The following is a 20,546-nucleotide window of genomic DNA, read 5'->3' on the forward strand; positions in this document are numbered from 1 at the left end:
AAAATGTCCTAGTTGACAAATTTTGTTTTCACCATTGACACTCATTCTTAAAGAGGATGAGGCACTATACAAGCTTGAGGTCCCCACAAACCTGGATTCTCCTCACTTATGACATCCTCCCAAGCATTGAATTAATTCTAATCCGGTAAATTTATGAGGTAGATGCTGTCATTATTCTACTTTATAGATGAAGAAGTTGAGGGCAGAGAGTTTAAGAAACTTGCCTATAGTAAGTCACACAGGACAAGGTAGTGTGGGCCTTGAACCTGCCGTCTGTGCTATACTGAAGTAGGCAATTTACAGATTACAGTGGAACTTCATTTCTGGAACACCTCCCATCCCGAACAACTCACTTCCCAACCTGACAACCCTTTCATGCTGATATCTGTATGATCAGTCATGCACCACTCAGGTGACAGACAAAAAAGAGAATGCGCGAATATGAGTCAGTTTACCACTGTTAAAATCTCAGGATGTTGTGCTGTGAATATTTTTGTGTTTTTGTGTGTGTGTGGGTGTGTGCGTTTTGCTTTTTTTTTTTTTTTTGCTTTCATCACTGCTTATAATTATTTTTAAATTTTGTTTTTTTATTGTACCTTTCATTTTTGTTAAATTTTCATTTCATGTACTTTTTGTTTTTAAAATATTTATAGATTAAACAGTACAATAGACATGTACTGTATATGAAAAAGGTTAAAACAGGGAATCATTTGGGGGTCTGTAACGGATTAATTCAATTTACATTATTTCTAATGGGAATAAATGAGTCAGTTTTGGAACAGCCTTCCAGAACTAACTAAGGTCGAGAAATGAGGTTCCACTGTATTTCACTTGTCATTCACCATTTATTAAACTCCCTTTTGGTGAAATGTGTTAGGTGTTGGATAATACTGGGTGGATTTGAGATAGTTCCTACCCTCACAAAGCATAAAGACTGATGAGGAGACCCAAAATGCTGTAATGGAAAGCATACTAAAAATATAAAGGTATTAAAAGTGCTATGAATCAATAAAGGAGACTAATGAATTAAACATTCTGATCTGCCAAGTGAAAGAGTGTGAGCAATGACATAAACATCTGTTAAGTTTCCTTTCATTCATGAAACACTGGGAAGCTAATGCTATAATATTCTGCAATTTTAACTCAAGATAGTGGATATGTTTGGGACAACACATTTTAAAAGTTTCATTTCAGGAATAATGAACAGATGTTTTCTGAATCCCCATGATGTGGCCGGCATTTTGATAGGCATTTCATAATCTAATCAAGGAAAAAACAAATTTTATAACTGGGAAGAATAACTGAGATCCTATAGTTCATCTTCTTTCTCCATGAGGAAGCTGAAGCCAGAAGATAGCTGGCAAATACTCCAAGAGTTATTTTTTTCAGAAAGCCTTTCCTTAAATGACCACAGGCAGGTACCATTTTACCATTTTCCAAACCCAGCTTAGCATATTGTTATTCTTCTATGGCTCTTGTTCTTTAGCTGGTCTTTGAGATAATGAGCTTTTTAACTTCATTTTTTTAATGATTAATGGCACCTTTTTCTTTTTTTAATCCTCACCCAAGGATATGTTTCTATTGATTCTGAGAGAAAGAGAGAGAGAGAGAGAGAGAGAGAGAGAGAGAGACAGACAGACAGACAGACAGACAGACATCGGATCAGTCAGTTGCCTTCTGTAACTGTCCTGACTGAGAATCAAACCAGAAACCTTTTGGCTCACAGGATGATGCTCCAACCAACTGAGCCACCCAGCTAGGGCTCAGTGACACTTTTAACATCTAAAAGCTATTCACCATCTCTTCATAAAAATGCATATAAATGCATATACAAAAATTAGGTTAAAATCATCTGGAGCTAAAACATTCATTCCTCTGGTCTCAGGTTAAGGGTCTTTCTTCTAGATTGTTGGCTCTATAAAATAATTTTTTAATGCATGTCAGTAACAAACATATATAAAATACATTTATTTGTGTATCACCTATAGTGCCTAACACTGCAAAAAACTTGAGAGAAGCTTAATAAATGTCTTGTTTGAATTAGCCCCAAATTAAGTTGCAGCCAATAGGAGACACAGAACCAGCCTCCTAACTCCCTGCCCAGTCATGCTTTACACTATCATAATCTCTCCTTAAAAAAAAACAAACAAACAACCCATAATCATTGCCATTATGAGATCACTTTTACAGAGGTGGGAAAATAAACATTAAAATACAATCTCAGTATAATTACTTGGATATGACTCTACCTACAATAAAACTCATGTTTAGGAAAGGACAACCTGTACCATAGAAAGTGCTCAATAAATATTTGTGGAGTGGTTGTGAATACATGAATAAATGAATAATAAATAAGAATGAATAAATGCTGCTGCAAACAGAGAAGACTTTGGATGGGGTGGCAATTGAGGTTAATACTAAAGACTGAATAAAATTTGAATCCAAAGTAGGAGCATATTCCAGCTAATATAGACCCAGCATAAATAATACCATCTGATTGTGAGAAAACCTGAGGCACCATTGACTGGAAAGTACTGAAAGAAAATGCACTTGAATAGGCATTTGGATTGCATGTGACATTCAGAGTCAAGCTAAGGAATCTGATTTAATTTTCTGGGCAATGGAATACAATTTTAGATTCTTAGTGATGTAACCTAACAATTGTACTTGACAATAGTTAGTAATCAAATGCGTAACCAAAGAGAAAAAAATCACAAATCATTTTTTAACTTCAGCTAGTATAAACACTCAGACCAACCGTTTACTTATTAAACAAACTATGACCCTAATCCATTAAATAATCCTGCTTTTATAACTTAATTTATGATTCCTAGTCATCAGCACTCATCCTTTTACGGGAAAGGAAAGACTGCCAATTCTTCAAGAGTGAGAATTTACAGTTGATTGCATGATGAGCCCATGTGTTAATTATTAGCTGCATAGGTTCAGGATTGGGTCACTGTTGGTTGAGGTCCTACATGAAATTTCCTGACCTCCCCAGCACATATGCCTGATAGGAACTTCCATCTGTATGATGACACTCTTTTTTATTGTTGCTTCCTTTGCTATATTTTCAAAAAAAATTTGCTTTTACAAGTATTCATATTGTTTCTGCATTTTTACCTGCCTATTAATGCTGGTCATTATTCAATCTCTGTACAAATTCATTCACAGTATGTTTGGGTTATAGCCCCCTAAAGAACTCTAACTACAGGTGAGAGTGAAAAGTGAGAAATGCCCCCTCCCCCGAAAATCTGGACCACCCTCTCTCCAGCCTAAAGCTTTATTCTTCCCCTTCAGCATCATCTTCTCCACCTTCGAACACATATTACACTAATAACTGATGTAAAAGTAAACGCCAAATGTTGTCTTAATATAAAGACAAGATAAAAGTGAGCCAGAAGCTGTTAATAACTTGTTCCAGATTCCCACAGTTAGTAGAACAACCCCGAGCAGATACCAAGCCCAGGTTGTTTCTAGGACACCACAATGTCTCTCTCCTTTCCCTAACTGTTCAGGGAACTTTCCAATCTTGACTTTCCAGTGTATGTACGTGTATGTGTGCGTGTGCGTGTGTGTGTGTGCATGTTCGCTGCTGCAGAAAATGAGAGAAAAACATCTCTGCTCTCATAGAGCTTATATATCTTTAAATGTGATTATAGATTACTTGTATGGGTTATGAACATGCAGAGGTGAACTAGCACTAACTTTCTGATTGGATTTCTAGCTAGTACCTTATACTTTAAGTAGTTTTGTTCAAAAGTTTGATGAGGAAAAATCTGTAACTACTAGTAGATACAATTAATTTTGTTTGTGGAATTTAATTATCAATGCTTTTCAAGGTTAGACTCAGCAAAGAAAATCCAGTCAGTCATCACTGAGTAAAGTCTTCCTAGTGTTCACATTTTTTTAAACAGATATAGGTCTCAGTTTAAGAAGAGGGAGGTATGAATAAGGAGAACCAAAGATGGGTATTAGGGCATTAGTCACTGACATGGGAAGGTAACAGTTAAACTTGTCTTAGTTAACACTGAACAAATGTTCAGAAAATCCTATGGTTCTGAAGGAGGAAAGGTAGATTAAAAGAGAAAAGTCTTACACTGACAATCTATAGCCCAGTACACCTGTTCAAACGTTCTATCGAATGTCGACCGTTAACTGAAAAATTTGAACAACTGGCTAGAAAAATCACTTCCCAGCATAAATTACTTCAACATGAGCTGTAAGTTTGTGAATTAAATAAAAATCCCTAGCCTGCCAGATGCCAAAAGAAAAGAATGATTATTGGCCTCAGAAACAACGAAATGGGTCACTTCATGCCTGGAGTTACGTATAACCAAAGGAGAGGATGAACTTTCAGCACTAACCCCTTATATCAAGCCAATTCTGTGGGTTATCACCTGAAAAGAAAGAAAGCCCAACCTTGGGGTAATAAGGCCACGCAGAGTAATTGACTTTTGGGAGGAAAACACTTTTTTTTCAGTTTCCAGTGGAGAGATATAAAACATAATTTAAATGGGAATAAACATATGCTAAGAATCCTCTTATATCTCTTTGATTCCCTGGGACACCCATTATCAAGCTAAGAACTGAATATTTACATCAAATAAACACCATTAGCAGAAAAGAAGCTGAAAGAAAATTCTTTTCCCACTTAGAGGATTTCAACATCTGGGCGACCGTGGCCATTAAGGCACAAAGAAACAGCCTGTCCACACCGGACTGACACTTGTCCTTTATTTATCTTTAAAGGAAAAGATGAAGAAATATCTGTATAGTTTAGACTCCACCTTGGATGCTGAGCAACCTGTTTCCAGGGAAAGCAAAAGATGACTCTGACTTCTATTCCCCTTAAAAAATGTCTTCTCCCCCTTCTTTTCACTCAGGTTCATTAAACATGCAACTCAAGGGGGGGGGGGGAGGAAGGAAAGAAATCGTGTTTCATACAGTGCATCTCATAGAAGAGTTTGGAGTAACAATCAAAAGGTGTTCTGGGGGGCCCTGGCCAAGTGGCTCAGTTGATTGGAGCCATCGCCCCTTGCACCAAAGGTGGCGGGTTCAATTCCTGGTCAGGACACATTCCTAGGCTACAGTTTCATCCCCGGTCAGGGTGCATATGGGAAGCAGTGCTGGGGCTGACCAGCAGCCCCTGAACAATGGATGAAAGATTACTCTGACAGTTTCACTGTGGGGGAGAGGGCTAAGGGACGGCCCCGCTGAAGAAGTTAGGCAGCCTTGATTTCCTGCCTTTTATTGGCATTTTTATCCTTAGATACAATCAGTAGGTGAGTAATCTTGGGAGGACACATGTGTTTACATTGTCCTCTAGGCAGGGGCATCCAGGGACTAAGCATAAGGATTCCAGTAAACACCCGGGGGTCTGCACGTGCACAGACTTGTTTGGAAAGATCAAGGAATAATTAGGGGAGCCGCCTTCGATACTCCGCTAAGTCTCCCCTATGTCGGAATTCCAATAAACGGGGCAGGCAGCCTTCCACACACTTCCCTTTTCTCAGACTGTCCACAAGTCTCTTGTGCTCCCCAACAAGGCAGCCAATATCTCTCTCTCTCTCTCTCTCTCTCTCTCTCTCTCTCTCTCTCTCTCTCTCCCTCTCTCTCAAAAAACAAACAAACAAAAACAATAGAAACATATCCTTGGGTGAAGATTTTCAAAAAAGGTGTTCTTGGGAAAGAAGATAAACGGTGTACAATACTGGAAGACAGGCACTCTCTCAGGTTCTGCTTAACTAACATACAATAGAAATTAATCAGGCACAAAATTACAGGGAGCATATAGGTGTGTAACAGCTGAAATGAATATCTTAAGATGCCAACCAGTAAAGACATAAAACCAGGGTGACATGGCTACAAAATGCAAGTGCAAAATGCAAGTGGAAACAAAGAAGTTTTAGTAAGGAAGAATTGGCATTAAAGCATACTCATTTCAGTCAAAAAAAATCTGCCCCAAATGTTCAATTAATACTCACTGAGGACTCCATGACAGGAGAGGTGAATGACTGAACCTCAATGGTATATAGTATTAGCAATGCAAGTAGCCAAGGAAGATGCCCACAAAGCTTGGTTGTGATGTACAGCAGGGATGGGTTGTACAAGGCTATTGAGTCCCTGAAGAAAGGCTGGTGGGAGTGATGTTCTGTAGGCAGAACGTGGTAAGATGAAGAACGTGGCCAAAAGACACGCCGGGCAAACATAGCTCTGAGTTAAAACTAATGCTCCACTTCCGACCTTTTAATAGCACACAGGGCGGCAACTCACAAAGATGATTTCCGATCAAGTTTTATGGGACATAATCGCCAAGACATAAAGTTATCTCCATGAAAGAAGCTTTGCAACAAAACTTTCCATCTCGTGTTCCAAAGAAACAGAGCCATCTGACAAACCTCTGATATTCAAACAACAAAATAATAAAAACAACCCCCAGTAACACAATATTCATTCAATGGCATGAAGCACATAACACACAGGCGATGGCTCAGTTCTAGACATGGTATTGGTGGTGTTAGACTTCCTGCCTCTAACACTCCTAGTCACACACTGCCCCCAGCTACAATAAAATATTGCTATCCAGCCAGAAAATCAACACATCAGCTTCCAAAGCACACGGCCTCGGTCGTTTTCCTATGAGAATCCTACAGCTTTATGAAACCACGTACTGACAAAATGGCAGTGTTAAGAGAAAATAAAACCAAAAGAAAAACAGATAAACATCTGTTTCCCCTTGCATGGAGGCATCATTGCAAACATATAGTAGTAGAGGTTCTTGCACAGTGAAAATTCTTTTTTGTTCTTTACATACTGAACGGCATCATGAATAGTTTTGTTCTGTTCTGGTTGCTATTTTCCTAACTTTATTACCAGAAAAAAATCATTTCCCATGTGCATGTTGCCCATAATATCCTCCCTTTCCAGGGAGAGGAGTTATAGCTCAGACCCCATTTCTAAATTAACTGTTCATTTAATTTTCTTTAGCACTTTATAACATCATATGGATACTTTGACTTGTCACAACTGGGCCATCAATTTCAAAGAGAACCCATTAGAATGACAACACCAGTGTCTCATGCAACCTATTTCACAAAGAAAGAAAGAAAAAAAGACAACTTTGCTAAACATTCTGGCCACAGTCAACCCTCATGATGTCCATGTTTAAGTGTTTTGGTAATTTACCCTAGACAGCAGAAATAGTAATACCCCATTAAAGTAAGAACAATCATGCATAAATTGTGACCAAAGAATAGTCAAATACTGTGAAAGATATTTCTGGTGAAATAAGAGGAAAAGGAAAAAAATGGAGAACTTATTTATTTGAGAAGAGCAGAGTGTATAAAACATTGGAACCCAAGAAGGAGTTTTACTTTGTAAAAATAGAAAAACAATCCCATAGCTGATTAAGTATGATAAGCCCAGCACATTCCAATCAATTTTACTATAATATTCACACACAATGTAACATTTTCTCATGTGTCTTTATGAGATCCAATAAACAAATTTCAAAGCAGTGAAGCTGCAATAAATTAAATATTTCCAGAGACTTGGACACTGACCAAAGTAGGTCAAACATGTGTGGAAAAGAATAGAATTTTAGAACTGCTCATTTTATAAATTGGAGACAATGAACTTCAGAGATGGCGGTGAATTCTGTCCAGAGCCTCAAGCTAAGAGCCCAGACTGGCAGTGTAGTGACTTGTCCCAAATGACTTAGTGATTGAGTAACCCAGGACTGGTTTTTGTTTCACACACAATCTACACTGTTCCTAATACAACTGAGCTGTTGAGGGTCTGTGATGTTCTGCCTAACCTGGTGAATCATGGGGAAAAGAAGATTCCTACCCTTATCTTAACAAAGAAAAAAAGGAGATTCAAAAGCTGCCAACAAAAAAAATCAATGGTTCTTTCAAAAACAAAATTATATACTCGATAGCTGAAGAAATATATGCCATATACGTGCTTGAGTTATTTAAAATCAACAAAATGACATTTAGCTGTGTTTTAGTCATTGTGTGCTCTAGATCAAATATTCTGCTTCACATTGCTATAGGAATTAAAGTCAATTATCTGAAAAATATTTAAATAAGGAAAAAAACTATGATTGACTTCAAATTTTCAAAAGATACAGATATGAACATGACTCTTAGTTGACTAAGTATTAAAAGTGTATTCATAAAGTAAGCAAAGGTGAGAGACAGAGCGCAAAGTACAAATGAAAATCTGAAATGAAAGAGGGCAAACCGAACTGACATAAGTACAATTCACAGAAATGTTTAGTGCACAATAAAATCTAACTGATGTGATTCTTGTCAATTACTGTTTTTGCGGAATAGGGTGTGGATCTCATATTTTACAGGACCAGTGTGCATGTAAAACTTGTGCTGGAACCCTTTAAGACAATATTTTTAATAGCACTCTGTGGTACCAACACAGTCTGGCTTCATCGCAGATAATTGACTTTAATTCCTATAGCAATGTGCTAAGGGACCTGCTAAAGCTATAAAGTCCATCAAGAAAAATCCCATTCTTGATCATATAAAGCTGCCATTAACTAGAGACCACATGGACTTGTATGAAGCAGAATATTTGAGGACAGTGGGACCCTGAGATTAGTACCATTGCAGAGGCCCAAGGAAGCTGTAGAAAAGCTATAGGAAGCAGAAAGATATCATCAAAGCAGGAAGTATGGTGAAGAGGTAAGGCAAAATTGAGGTATCTGATTTAGGGGACCATAATCCCCATAGCAATATGCTAAGGGAACTGCCCAAAATACAAAGTCAGTCAAATCACATCACCTCCTTGATCTTATACAGCAACCACTTAAGGAGAGACCATTTGAATACTTGATCTGATTGTCTGATTTGTTGCACACAGCGAAAACACAGATCATTGTATGTTTTCTCTTACTCAATGAATGACAAACAGCTATGGGTCCTGATCCAGAAAGGGGGCTTCTATTGTATTAGTAATTAGATAAAGGATACACAAAGGTAAAAACAAAACTTATTCCAGTCTACTCCAAATTAATTTGTTCAACAAATATCGATCGCCCATTGAAATGCTCTAAGTGCTGTGCTCTGAAGTAAAGCTACTATGTGATCAAGGCCAATGTCATGCCTGTCCTCACTGAGCTCACAGTCCAATGAGGAAGACAGATACACCCACAGCAATTATATAATAGTGGACATATTCGAGGAGGTGCTATAAAAACATGCACAGAGATGACACTTTCAGGAGGAAATAACAAGGAAGCTGGGACCTACAGGGCAAGCAGACATGCCTGAGGGGAGAAGGAGTGGATATGTTCTAAGTTGAGAGGCTGTGTAGCTGAAGGCCAGAAGATTAGGAACTGCACTGTATTTTCAAGAAAATCAAAGCCGTTCCCTATAGCTAGAGACTACAGTCAACATATATAATGATCTACAAACAGAATTATTTTTCCTTTGTTGTCACTGCTCTATGTTTTGTTTTTGTTTTTTTAAATCAGGCAACCCCAAACTTTAAGTGGTTAGAAGTGTTCCTCGTTATAATGTATTAAGTCTACTGTTCAATCTAGATCCTGTGAATATTTGTCAATGGAAAATTCTTGCTACTCACAAATGTTTGAAATCCCTTATTTTGAGAAAAATGGAAAAGTTTGTGTTTCTGTTTTGTTATACACACCGTTAAGATTTTATAAATGATAAAGTCACTGAGATTATAAATCAAAGATAGATTAATGACACAAAATAATATTTTGTTGTGAGGTCATGTGAAAAGAAAGGAGACCAATCAGTAGAAATGGCATTGAAACTACTAGACTGAAACAAGAAAGAAAACAAAGTCACCCCCAATCCCAATGCTACGCTCTCCGTTAAGCACTGAGATAAAAGGAAAACAAAATTAAAATATACTTATCTTCGTGTCATGAAGAAATAAAAGTGACAGGTATTACGAGACCATTTACTTCCTATTGCTAAACCACTGGAAACAGTGTAATGACCAATAATGAGACTTTAACGCTCTCAAACTAGTACATTTTCTCATATACAGACAGACCCTTGATGCAGTACAGTGGTTAGAAGTTGTTGCCATCTTTCTTTAATTATAAACAACTACAGATTTAAAATGACTCTGAACCAGATAGAAGGCCTTCAACTATACCATATTTCATATTATTAGTAGCTAGTAATGGTTACGGAAATACAAAAATATACAACAGCTATTCTATATAGGAAAATATTTACATTTATCACTTTACCATATTCTATTGATATTATGTCTCCAAATATATAGAAGAAAGATAATTTTTATTATTCATAATAATAATAATAAAAGAATAACTGCTAACAAATATCAAATACTACTTATCAGTCACTGTTCTGAGCTACTTCCACATTAACTATTTTTTTGCCATCACAACCACTGTATAACAAAGGTTCTGCCAGTATCATCATTTTAAAGATGAGAAATCTGAGGAACAGAGAAATTATATAACTTGCCCAAACTTACACAGCGGGTAACTGGCAGCCTCAGAGCAGGAACCAGAGAGCCCAGCTTGCACCCAAGTGTCTACCCCTCGACTGTGCTCCTCAGAAATTAAAGCAAAGTCACCTTCTGCTTGGAAAATCCCTACTGCCCAGCTTTCCAGAGGCCCCTCCCTTGAAAATGAAACTTGGTCTATAGGGTTTCTTGCAGAGGTGAGAGTGAAAACACCTTCTGTCTAAGAAGGCTAGGAGACAGGTTGCCCCGAGGATAAGAAAGATGTCATAAGCAGATGTTTCAGCCAGGAGAGTGGGAAGGCGAAGGGAAACAGAGGTAGAAGACGTGTGTGTGATAAATCCTCCCAGCAAGGGTTGATCCTCTCTTCCGGAGCAGGTTGAGAGCATATTGGGTGGCAGGCTTAGCTGTGCCCCCTCCATCCCCACCCACTCTGGGATCGTGGATAAATACCAACACGAAGGGAAGCCACAATCAAGAGGCAGCCAAATGTGACTGAAAAACAAAGCTGAGAATTAGTTAAGCGAAGAGGATTGCGTTAACACACCCAAGCTTCCTCTTTGAAAGGAATCCAGAAGTTTCTGTCAAGCCCATAGGGAGTATAGAAGACGGCTGAAGAGAGAGCCAGAGGCTTGCATGGGCGAGGCGTGGTGAGGCGATGGAAAGGAAGCTGAACCCAATACAGCATGACCTGGTAAGGTAGATGGAGGATCTACAGCATCTATCTTTCAAAAGGCCCTCCATTCTAAAGAGAATATCACTTAACAAGGATGTTCCAGCATATGTGGCACTAAATGTTACCTCTATCACAAAATCAATTTACAATAAAATGAATAATTTTAATAAAATTATAAAGCAATGTAACCACAATTATAAAATGTGTATGAATAAAAAGTAGTCACACAACTTGTATACTTTTTTAGTGCACAAATTACATTTCTGTAAAGTGAACTTTACTAACAGTAGCAGTAGACAGAGTTTAATGTCCCATAAAAAATGGTAACAATATCAAGTTAGGGTTCCACAGAATATTTAGATAACCTATTGTATCTTAAAATTGAGGATTACGTAAATAACCTTACTAATGGTAGATGGTGACGGTGGGTTTCTTGCTTTTATCTGTAAGTGACTAATCCTCATACTCTTCACAATTTCCTAAATATTATGTAGAGACAAAATATGCACACCACACTCGGGGGCACTGTGTTGAGCGGGTGAGTTGGGCAGAGTGGGATAGGTGCTTGTGGCTGCAGAGAGCAGAATGGTGATTGTCAGAGGCAGAGGGTAGGGCAAAGAGGTGGGTGAGGGGGTCAAAAGATAAATATATATATATATATATATATATATATATATATGTATATATATATATATATATATATATATATAACAAATAAAAATAAAAAAGATATCACAAAATCCATGCACAAAAAGTCCTTAATTTTATATTATATACCTTTCTAACAAGTTTAGTTAGCTGGTTCCTTCACCATCATAAATTACTAGCTAAAATCATGGCACGCTAGGGCCTGGTAATATGTACCCACCAGGGCCCAAAGCACAGTTAACGCAGTGTGATTCTCCCATATCACAGTTTTCATCCATCCTCAGTCACAGTGGAACTGCATTTCAAACTTTGTACATGAGGTCAATGGTTAATTAGGAGCACTCCGTAGAAAAAAGACTTTAAGCCGGTGCTTCTGGACAGCAGCTATTATCTAAAGCAAAGGCCATTGACCTGTCGTGAGCCACGTCAGTGACGCAGAGAACCCATAGTTCTTGGGCCTATTAACTTCAATGATATGTCACTTCGAGCATTTTTTTAAATATATTTTTTATTCATTTTTTACAGAGAGGAGGGGAGAGGGATAGAGAGTTAGAAACATCGATGAGAGAGAAACATCGATCAGCTGCCTCCTGCACGCCCCCCACTGGGGATGTGCCTGCAACCAAGGTACATGCCCTTGACTGGAATCGAACCTGGGACCCTTGAGTCTGCAGGCCGACGCTCTATCCACTGAGCCAAACCGGTTAGGGGACACTTCAAGCATTTTATTCTGTCTTCCGCTGATTATTCTCAACCTGTCGCATTCTTCCTTGAATCGGAGTCCAAACCACCATATCATTTCACTTGGACTACTTCCTAACGCTCTCTTCACTACCCAAGAATAGCTCGCCCGCCCCCAAGTGTGTTCTTCTTGGACTAGAGATCCTGGTAAAACATAGATTGTATCATGTCTCTCCCCTGATTCAAATCCTCTAGAAGTTCCTTGTTGACCTTAGGATTTAGTCCAAAATAATACTTGGAATAACCTTTAACGTAATACATGTTCTAGTTCCTGCCTACTTCTCCAAACTCATTACACTCCTCCGCCTTTCTCTCTTCCCTGGCCTTTCAAAATAAAAACGAAACAAAACAAGACAAACAAAAATATGTGATAAAATATACACTGCTACATGACAAAAAATAAACACATCTCACATTATCCCCCATTATAACTAAAAAATCCAGAGTTTCAAAAATTAGTATTTGATTTAACTCCATCCTTCCTCCCCATAAGTGAATAAATAGAGTTCTGAAAAGCAGAACACAAACTTGTTTCTTAATCTTGCTGACTAGGCAAAGCAAACCCATTTTTTTAAAGGTAAGTGACATACTGAGAAGGAAGACAATAGGGTGTGAATTGAACCATAGGTGCTCCAACACAGGGTAGACAGATATATGCTCTTAATAAGGTAAGTCACTGTCTTCTGATTCGTGTCAGACTTGCTTTGCTCACATTCTTTCATTTTAAGTTGTTCCATAGAAAAAAATGTGTCATCATCTGAATAGATGATAGTAATAGCTATTGCTTATTAAGTGCCTACTATAATCCAAAGGCCACGCATAACAGGTTAAAGGCTTCGCTCATGTGCTGTTTATAGAACCTCTATGAGGCAGGAACCATTGCTGCGTCCATCTGGCAAATGATAAAACTGATAGCAATGCTACAGAGTGGCAGAGAGGGCTTCAGATTCGAGTGAGCCGGTCTCCAAACACTGTACCAACTGTGCCCTAAAAATGCATTTGACAAAAGTCAGCACTTGTTCATTTTTTTTAAAAAAAATAATATTCTTAATCAAAGGAATAGAATAATAATTTCTTAAGATAATAAAAATCTCCTTCAATTTAATACCAATGTCAAGCTTACTAGCAAATCACTACAGGTATTCATTCCCATTGTATTCAGGAATCAGAATAAGATACTCTGGTGATATTATTTGGCATTTTTCTGGAATTTCTGATTAATGGCAGAAAAATAGAAACTATAGTTATCATTATTCAAAATAATAAAATCACTACTGGTATATTCTTCTACAATTATTTAATTAACAAAGCTAAGCAAATTACATGAGGCATCATAAGAACTAAAACAGCAAGTTATATGGGATGGTTTAGAACAAAATAAATCATAAATAAAAATTAAATAAAAATTTTCATACTCATCATTCTACATCTTAGCAATACTACTTAGAAAAATTACTTAGTTCATATTAATGACAAAATTATATTCTTAAGAATTAACATGATAAGGAATGTATTGAATTTGAATAAAAGTCAATAAAATCAGACAATAGAACAGCGGTTCTCAACCTGTAGGTCGTGACCTCTTTGGTGGTCGAACGACCCTTTCACAGAAGTCGCCTAAGACCATCTTCAAAATAATTTGGGAAGTATACTTTATTCCTGGATGGGAACACTATACTCTACAAAGTTATTATTTTTCCAAATTATCTCAGAAGAAATAAAATTGGAAGTGAACTTGACATATAAGTGGATATAGACAGTTAAACTGACACTATGATCTTAAAGTTGATAGGGAAAAATCCACTGGTCAAAATTATTTTGAGATAGAGAAGTGATAAAGAGGAATTAGACCTAGTAGATGTTAAAATTGACCACACAAAAAAATAAATTTGTCACTGAAGTATGAATAGATGACTTCATGAAACACTGAATCATGACACAGCAGGTAAGGGAACATTATTTAACAAACATTCTCAGAAGCCATTGGTTAGCTATTTAGGAGAAGAATAATATTCTCATCTCACATCATATGACAAATTCCAGCTTTTAAAAAAAAAAAAGGCATTCTAGCCCTGCCAGATTGCTCAGTGGTTAGAGCATCAGCCCTCAGTCTTGACCAGTTTCAATTCCTGGTCAAGGACCCTCCAGCAAGGGGGAGAGATTAACCAAAGGATGTGTATGCATGCATATAAGCATAACCAATGGACACAGACACCAGGGGGGTCAATAAAGAAAAAAAAAGAACCCTCCAGCAGGAGGCAACTACTCCATATGTCTCTCTTATGTCGATGTTTTTTTCTCTCTCTCCCCCTCCACCCTCCCTTCCACTCTCTCTAAAAAACAAAATCAATGGAAAAAATATCCTCAGGTGAGAATTAAAAAAAAAAAAAGACATTCTATTAAAAAATATATAAGTATATCATTCTGGATAGGCTTTAAAACAATTTTTTAAATACTTAAGAAAATAAGATTGATAGATTTGACAAAATAAAAATCATGAAGTCCTGTAAGTTAATGTATAGTAAACAAAATGATAAGATAAACAGATTTTTTTAAGTGAAATAGGTATGTTAAAATGTACTGGTTGCTTATATTGTAGGGCAGTGGTCGGCAAACTGCAGCTTGTGAGCCACATGTGGCTCTTTGGCCCTTTGAGTGTGGCCACAAAGTTTCAATCGCACTGGACGTGCGCACCCACAAGTGGTATTTTGTGGAAGAGCCACACTCAAGGGGCCACAGTTTGCCGACCACTTTTGTAGGGAATTAGAAAATTTGGTTTACAAAAATGAAAATATCTCTAAATGTAGGGAACTGAAGAGATAATTTCAAAAAATGAAAATATGAATAATAAATGAAAACAAAGACATTCGATGTCTATAATAATCAAGAATACAAAATAAAATGAGATGCAATTCCTCGTTTTACAAAATTGGAAAAAAAATACATTTTATAATATTTTTTTTCTATAAAGGTAATCTATCCACATGGTTGAAAAACAAAACAATATGAGAGGTATCCATTTAGAAATCGTGCCCTGATTCCTGCCCCTGGCCACCCTGTTTTCCCTCCACCCTCTTGTCTTTATTCAGAAAACCATTTTTATTAGTTCCTGTGGGTTCTTGAAACTGCCCCTATGAAACGCAAGCAAACTTAGAAGTATATACTTACATTCCCATAGTTCTTAAATAAAATGTAAAAACCAAGCATTTTATAGGAGGTTGAATATTGTTATAAGTTGAAATGGAATTTGTATTTCTTTTTATGTAAACTATCCCTTCATAATCTTTGCCCATCGTTCTATTGCTTTGCACTTCCCCACACCCCCACAATTTAACATATCAGCGAGAAAATGCTTGGTTATTTGAGAGGCAGATATTTTTTCTCAGTTTATCATTCTCCTTTAGAATTTCCCCAGAGTAGCTGGGGTTTTTTGTTTTGATTTGTTTTTGCCAACCAAAAAAATTTTCTTATGTGTCAGACTTATCTTTTTTCTCTTTTAGATGTTGGAATTGAAACATTTTAGCTTCTTTGGGTTTTCTAAGTATTAAGTCACCCACAAATAACAGTTTTACTTTCACCTTCCTAAATGTTATCCTCACATTCCTTTCTCCTGTCTAGCTTTGCTGACTAATAACTCAGGCAGAGCTTCGCTAATGGTGAGAACTATGCACCCTTTTCATTTCATTTGTACTTACAGCAGACACAGCAGAAAGCCTACAGCATTTTGACATTGCTTATAAGGCTGTGTCCGGGCTCAGATGTTTGTGTATGTGCATGTTAGTGCATAAACAGCCTGTCAGCTTGTCATGGTCATAATATGTTTAACTCTTACTCTATTGAGTCATCTTTTGTTTTTCTTAACATGCAGAATGACTGTTGCATTTTGTCAAATGACTATTCAGCATCTATAGAGATTAACATATGCTACACATGCCTCTTCTCCCTTAGATCAATGAATATGATGAATTACTCTAATAGAAATCATATTTAATTCCTAGTATGAACCCTTCTTTATCCTGACATATTACTTCTTAATGATTGCTGGGTTCCTCAGTGGTAGCAATACCTAATATGTGTTTTTCCCTAAGACTGTTAGTACGTTTCTTGAGTTTGGGGAATTCTTAATTAAAATTCTAGGAAATAGAGCAGTTTCAAGGAAGGATATGAAGTTAGAGGATAAGTTTTATTTTGTAGGTAATTATAGGAAAAAAGCATGTTCTTCATACTTTTCCTTTCAATGTTTATTTACTTATTATTTTCTGATGCCAGAAATGATTGCCCAAGACAGGAATTTACCTTTTCCTCCTAAGATTCTTGTAAAGAGTTTCATTTTCCATAAACGCTTTATTTCATATTTTTTCCTGATCTATACACATGCTCCAGGATTTTTTCTGAAAGAGCTAATATTACTGAAAGTAAAAATAAAATAAAAGTGTATTCACTTTATCAAGAGAAGGTCAGTTTCTTGGGTTTCCATGTCAGTAACTTTATTTTGTTTAGTTCTTGAGGCTGAACTTCAACTTACATTATTCCCAAATATTTTTCAAAAGTTTCAATATGCCATTCAAAAAACCTAATCTACATTATTCTCTACTTTCTTGACAGTGGCAAAATCTCTCAGAAATTGAGTAGTTGAATTGCATTCATTATTTAATTTTAAGCTCTCCAGTTCCTTTCAAATTAACATAAATAATTACAGAAAATGAGATGTAGAATGTCTTCATCTTGCATGCCAACAGTGGACAAACTATGACCCACAGGCCAAACCTTTCACCTGTTTTGTAAATAAGACTTTGTTGGAAGAAAGCCACGCCCATTCTGTCTATGGCTGCCAAACAACAATAAGGCCCAGCTGAGCACTTATGACTAAGATCAGTTGGCTTACAAAGCCTACTGTATTTACCACCTGGCTCTTTTCAGAAAAAATATATATTGCCCACCTCTGATATATGCAATGTTCTCTGTCCTCAGAAAATGCCTTAAATATTCTATGACAAATGGCATTTTCCTTTATAGCCAAAATGCTCATTTAAAAATTTCTGAGTATATACAGGTGCTCAAAAAATGTATGCACACTTCAACAGCTGATAGCTCAATTTTGAAAACGAAATGTAATTTAATAAACACTACTTTTATAAATATTAAAAGTGTATATATGCATTTTTGGGACACCCTATATATAACTTCACCGGGTTTGCCACATCTTCATTATTATTTGTTACATGCTTACATTAAAAAATCTATACTGCCTGATATAATTCTTAAAACCTTACTTACATGACTTCCTGTTGGCTGGCTATATGCTAACATTGACTTCTCTGCGTCCTGTGCCAACACCAGCATGGCACATGATGGGATACTGCTTCAAAGAACCAGATGGCCGTACGTGGAAATGAATTCTGTAGAAGTCAAGGAGAGGAGTAAAATGATTTAAAAGTACGTACAGAACGATTCTCCCATCCTCACATTTAGTTACCACCACACAGATCAGGCTAGAAAAACAGGAAGACTCATATGGAGAAAGCTTCAGAAGTCAATAGGAATTTGGGGGGTTAATTTTTCCTAAAACCTTCAGAATTCCCCATAACTTAACTCAAATCCATGTTGACTATTTCATTTGGAAGACAAATAATCATACATCATTTAAAAGAAACTATAACATTTCATACAGTTCTCCAGTGAAATGTTTTTTTTTTTTATTTTCTCACACACACACACACACACAAAAAAAACCCACAAAGCAAATGTGGTGTCAAATGTGTTTGTGGACTCAGTGTCATTACTGACCATCTCTAAGTTGCAAACATTTATTCTAAGAGTGAAGTGACAAACTCTCCCTGCAGACACTCAGTAGTAAAATACATCATGTTTTCAAGGAATATGTCATTTTGAAGGAGTTTAACTATGCCAACAGATTATACCATTAGGAAACCATAAAGTAGTATGTTTCCTACTTAAAAGGTAGTGTAACTTAATTACAGCATTTAAAAGAGTTAAGCATTATAAATCCTATTTTGTAAAATAAATTAAGAAACACTTTAACCAAAGATCAGAATGGTTCATGATATAAAGAATATCTATACTAATAATAAAATTGTATGTATAATCTTATTTCTGACTGTTACTAATATAGTTAAAAGTTAATATAATGTTAAGTCCAAAAGTTTAGACTTTCAATATATATGTTTGCATACTGGTACTTTCTTGAGTTATTTATTGAAAAATATTTACTCAAGATTGTATATAAGGACCTATACTAGATGCTCTAATAACTGGTTTTAATACTTAAGGAACTCACCAACCTGTGCATGGGGAAAACTTCAAAAAACTAAATAAAGCTGTTAGTGTTTCAATAGAAGAATGAAGAAAAACCCGTGTAAAAATAGAGTAAGGCAATTAATTCTATAGAGATTAGGAAGATAAGGAACTTGGAAAGACTTCAGTGAGTAGGTACATTTGAGCTGGCCTTGAAGTAGTGTTACTCAAAGGGAATGTTTCTTGTGGAGGCTGAGAATTCAAGAGGGTGGGTGAAGAATGATATTTTAATAGGATTTTAAATGTAGCTTGACATTTTCCCTGGAACTGGTGACTAAAACCCAATGTTGGGAATAAAGAAGCTTTAGGTTGGCCCACAATCTAAAGGAGTTTCGTAGCTACATCAGGTACCTGCTCCAGGACTAACACAGAGGTAGGCAAACTCTTAATATGTCTATGACTTACAAATCACTAACTCCACTTCAAGAGCCCAACCCCAGTCCATATACAGGAGACTGAAATACCAGTCAGGGAAAGACAAAGATTGAAATCACAAGCTGAGGACAGGATGAAAATTGTTATGTGGCTATACACAGAGAGATTGTGTTTTGAACCCAAATTCTCACATTGAAACCCTACCCTCTAATGTTATGGTATTTGGAGATGGGGCTTTTGGGAGGTAATCAGGTTAAGTGAATGCATAAAGGTGGGGCCCTCATAATAAAATTAGTGCCTTTATAAGAAGAGACGCTAGAGAGCTTGCTTCCTCTCTCCTCCCCATCACGTGAGGACGGACATAGTGAGAAGGCAGCCATCTGCAATCCAGGAAGAGAGTCCTCATCAGAGAACTGAACCAGCCAGTATCTTGATCTTGATCTTGGACTTCCCAGCTTCCAGAAGTCCAGGTATGGTATTTTTATGGCAGCCAGAGATGATTAATACAGACTGGCATTTTATCCCTTGGCTGGATATCATATCAGCTAATGGTATTATTGACTTGCTCTTAAACTTACCTGGCAAAAGAAAAAAAATAATGGAGAAAAGTATCATATTTTGTTTCCAGTGTTTGATCCAGCAAAGCTGTGATCAGGCCTGGCCTCCAATGGGACTCAGATAGTGAGAGCTGTTGAGCTGTACCACCAGGGGAGGTTAAGCCTGATCACCCACAGAAGGCCAGTGGGGAGGCCACTATATGGAATGTGGAAGAACTCACACACATATCCTATAAGAGAGCCCAACTTTAGAACCCTCTCATACAGAAGGTATCAAAGATTAGCTACTGTTAGCCAGGAAAAGAAGCAACAACCGACAGAGGATGGCCTAGTTAAGCAGGAGACAGCTGGCCCTTTGGTCCTATGCCACTCTCTCAGTCTCTAACTTCCAACAATTAGAGCTAGAAAGAGAAGCTAGAAGGCACCTCTTTCCCCCTACTAGTCCCAGTTATTGCTTGAACTGGAGGAACATATGGAGATGTGGTTGGGATTTTAAATAGACTAGAGTCCAGTGGTTCTCAACGTTCTGGCCCTTTAAATACAGTTCCTCATGTTGTGACCCAACCATAAAATTATTCTCGTTGCTACTTCATAACTGTAATGTTGCTACTGTTATGAATCGTAATGTAAATATCTGATATGCAGGATGGTCTTAGGAGACCCCTGTGAAAGGGTCGTTCGACCGCCAAAGGGGTCGCGACCCACAGGTTGAGAACCGCTGGACTAGACAAATAATTGGAAGTGAC

At 37.1% G+C, this 20,546-nt stretch overlaps 1 protein-coding gene across 1 annotated transcript in view; it reads right to left on the reverse strand.

Moving 5' to 3' along the window:
- The window catches only part of IL15 (interleukin 15), a gene marked incomplete at its 5' end in the record, with an annotated part of 39,869 nt that extends 21,973 nt beyond the window's left edge, over positions 1–17,896 (reverse strand). The window contains one exon of the mRNA XM_081093047.1: positions 17,831–17,896. Within this exon, the coding sequence (XP_080949173.1) occupies positions 17,831–17,896 (66 nt within the window). The remainder of the gene's footprint in view (positions 1–17,830) is intronic.
- Positions 17,897–20,546: the final 2,650 nt, after the last annotated feature.

This window comes from Myotis nattereri (genome assembly GCF_964212035.1).
Source record: "Myotis nattereri genome assembly, chromosome: 5".
Taxonomy (NCBI): Eukaryota; Metazoa; Chordata; class Mammalia; order Chiroptera; family Vespertilionidae; genus Myotis; species Myotis nattereri.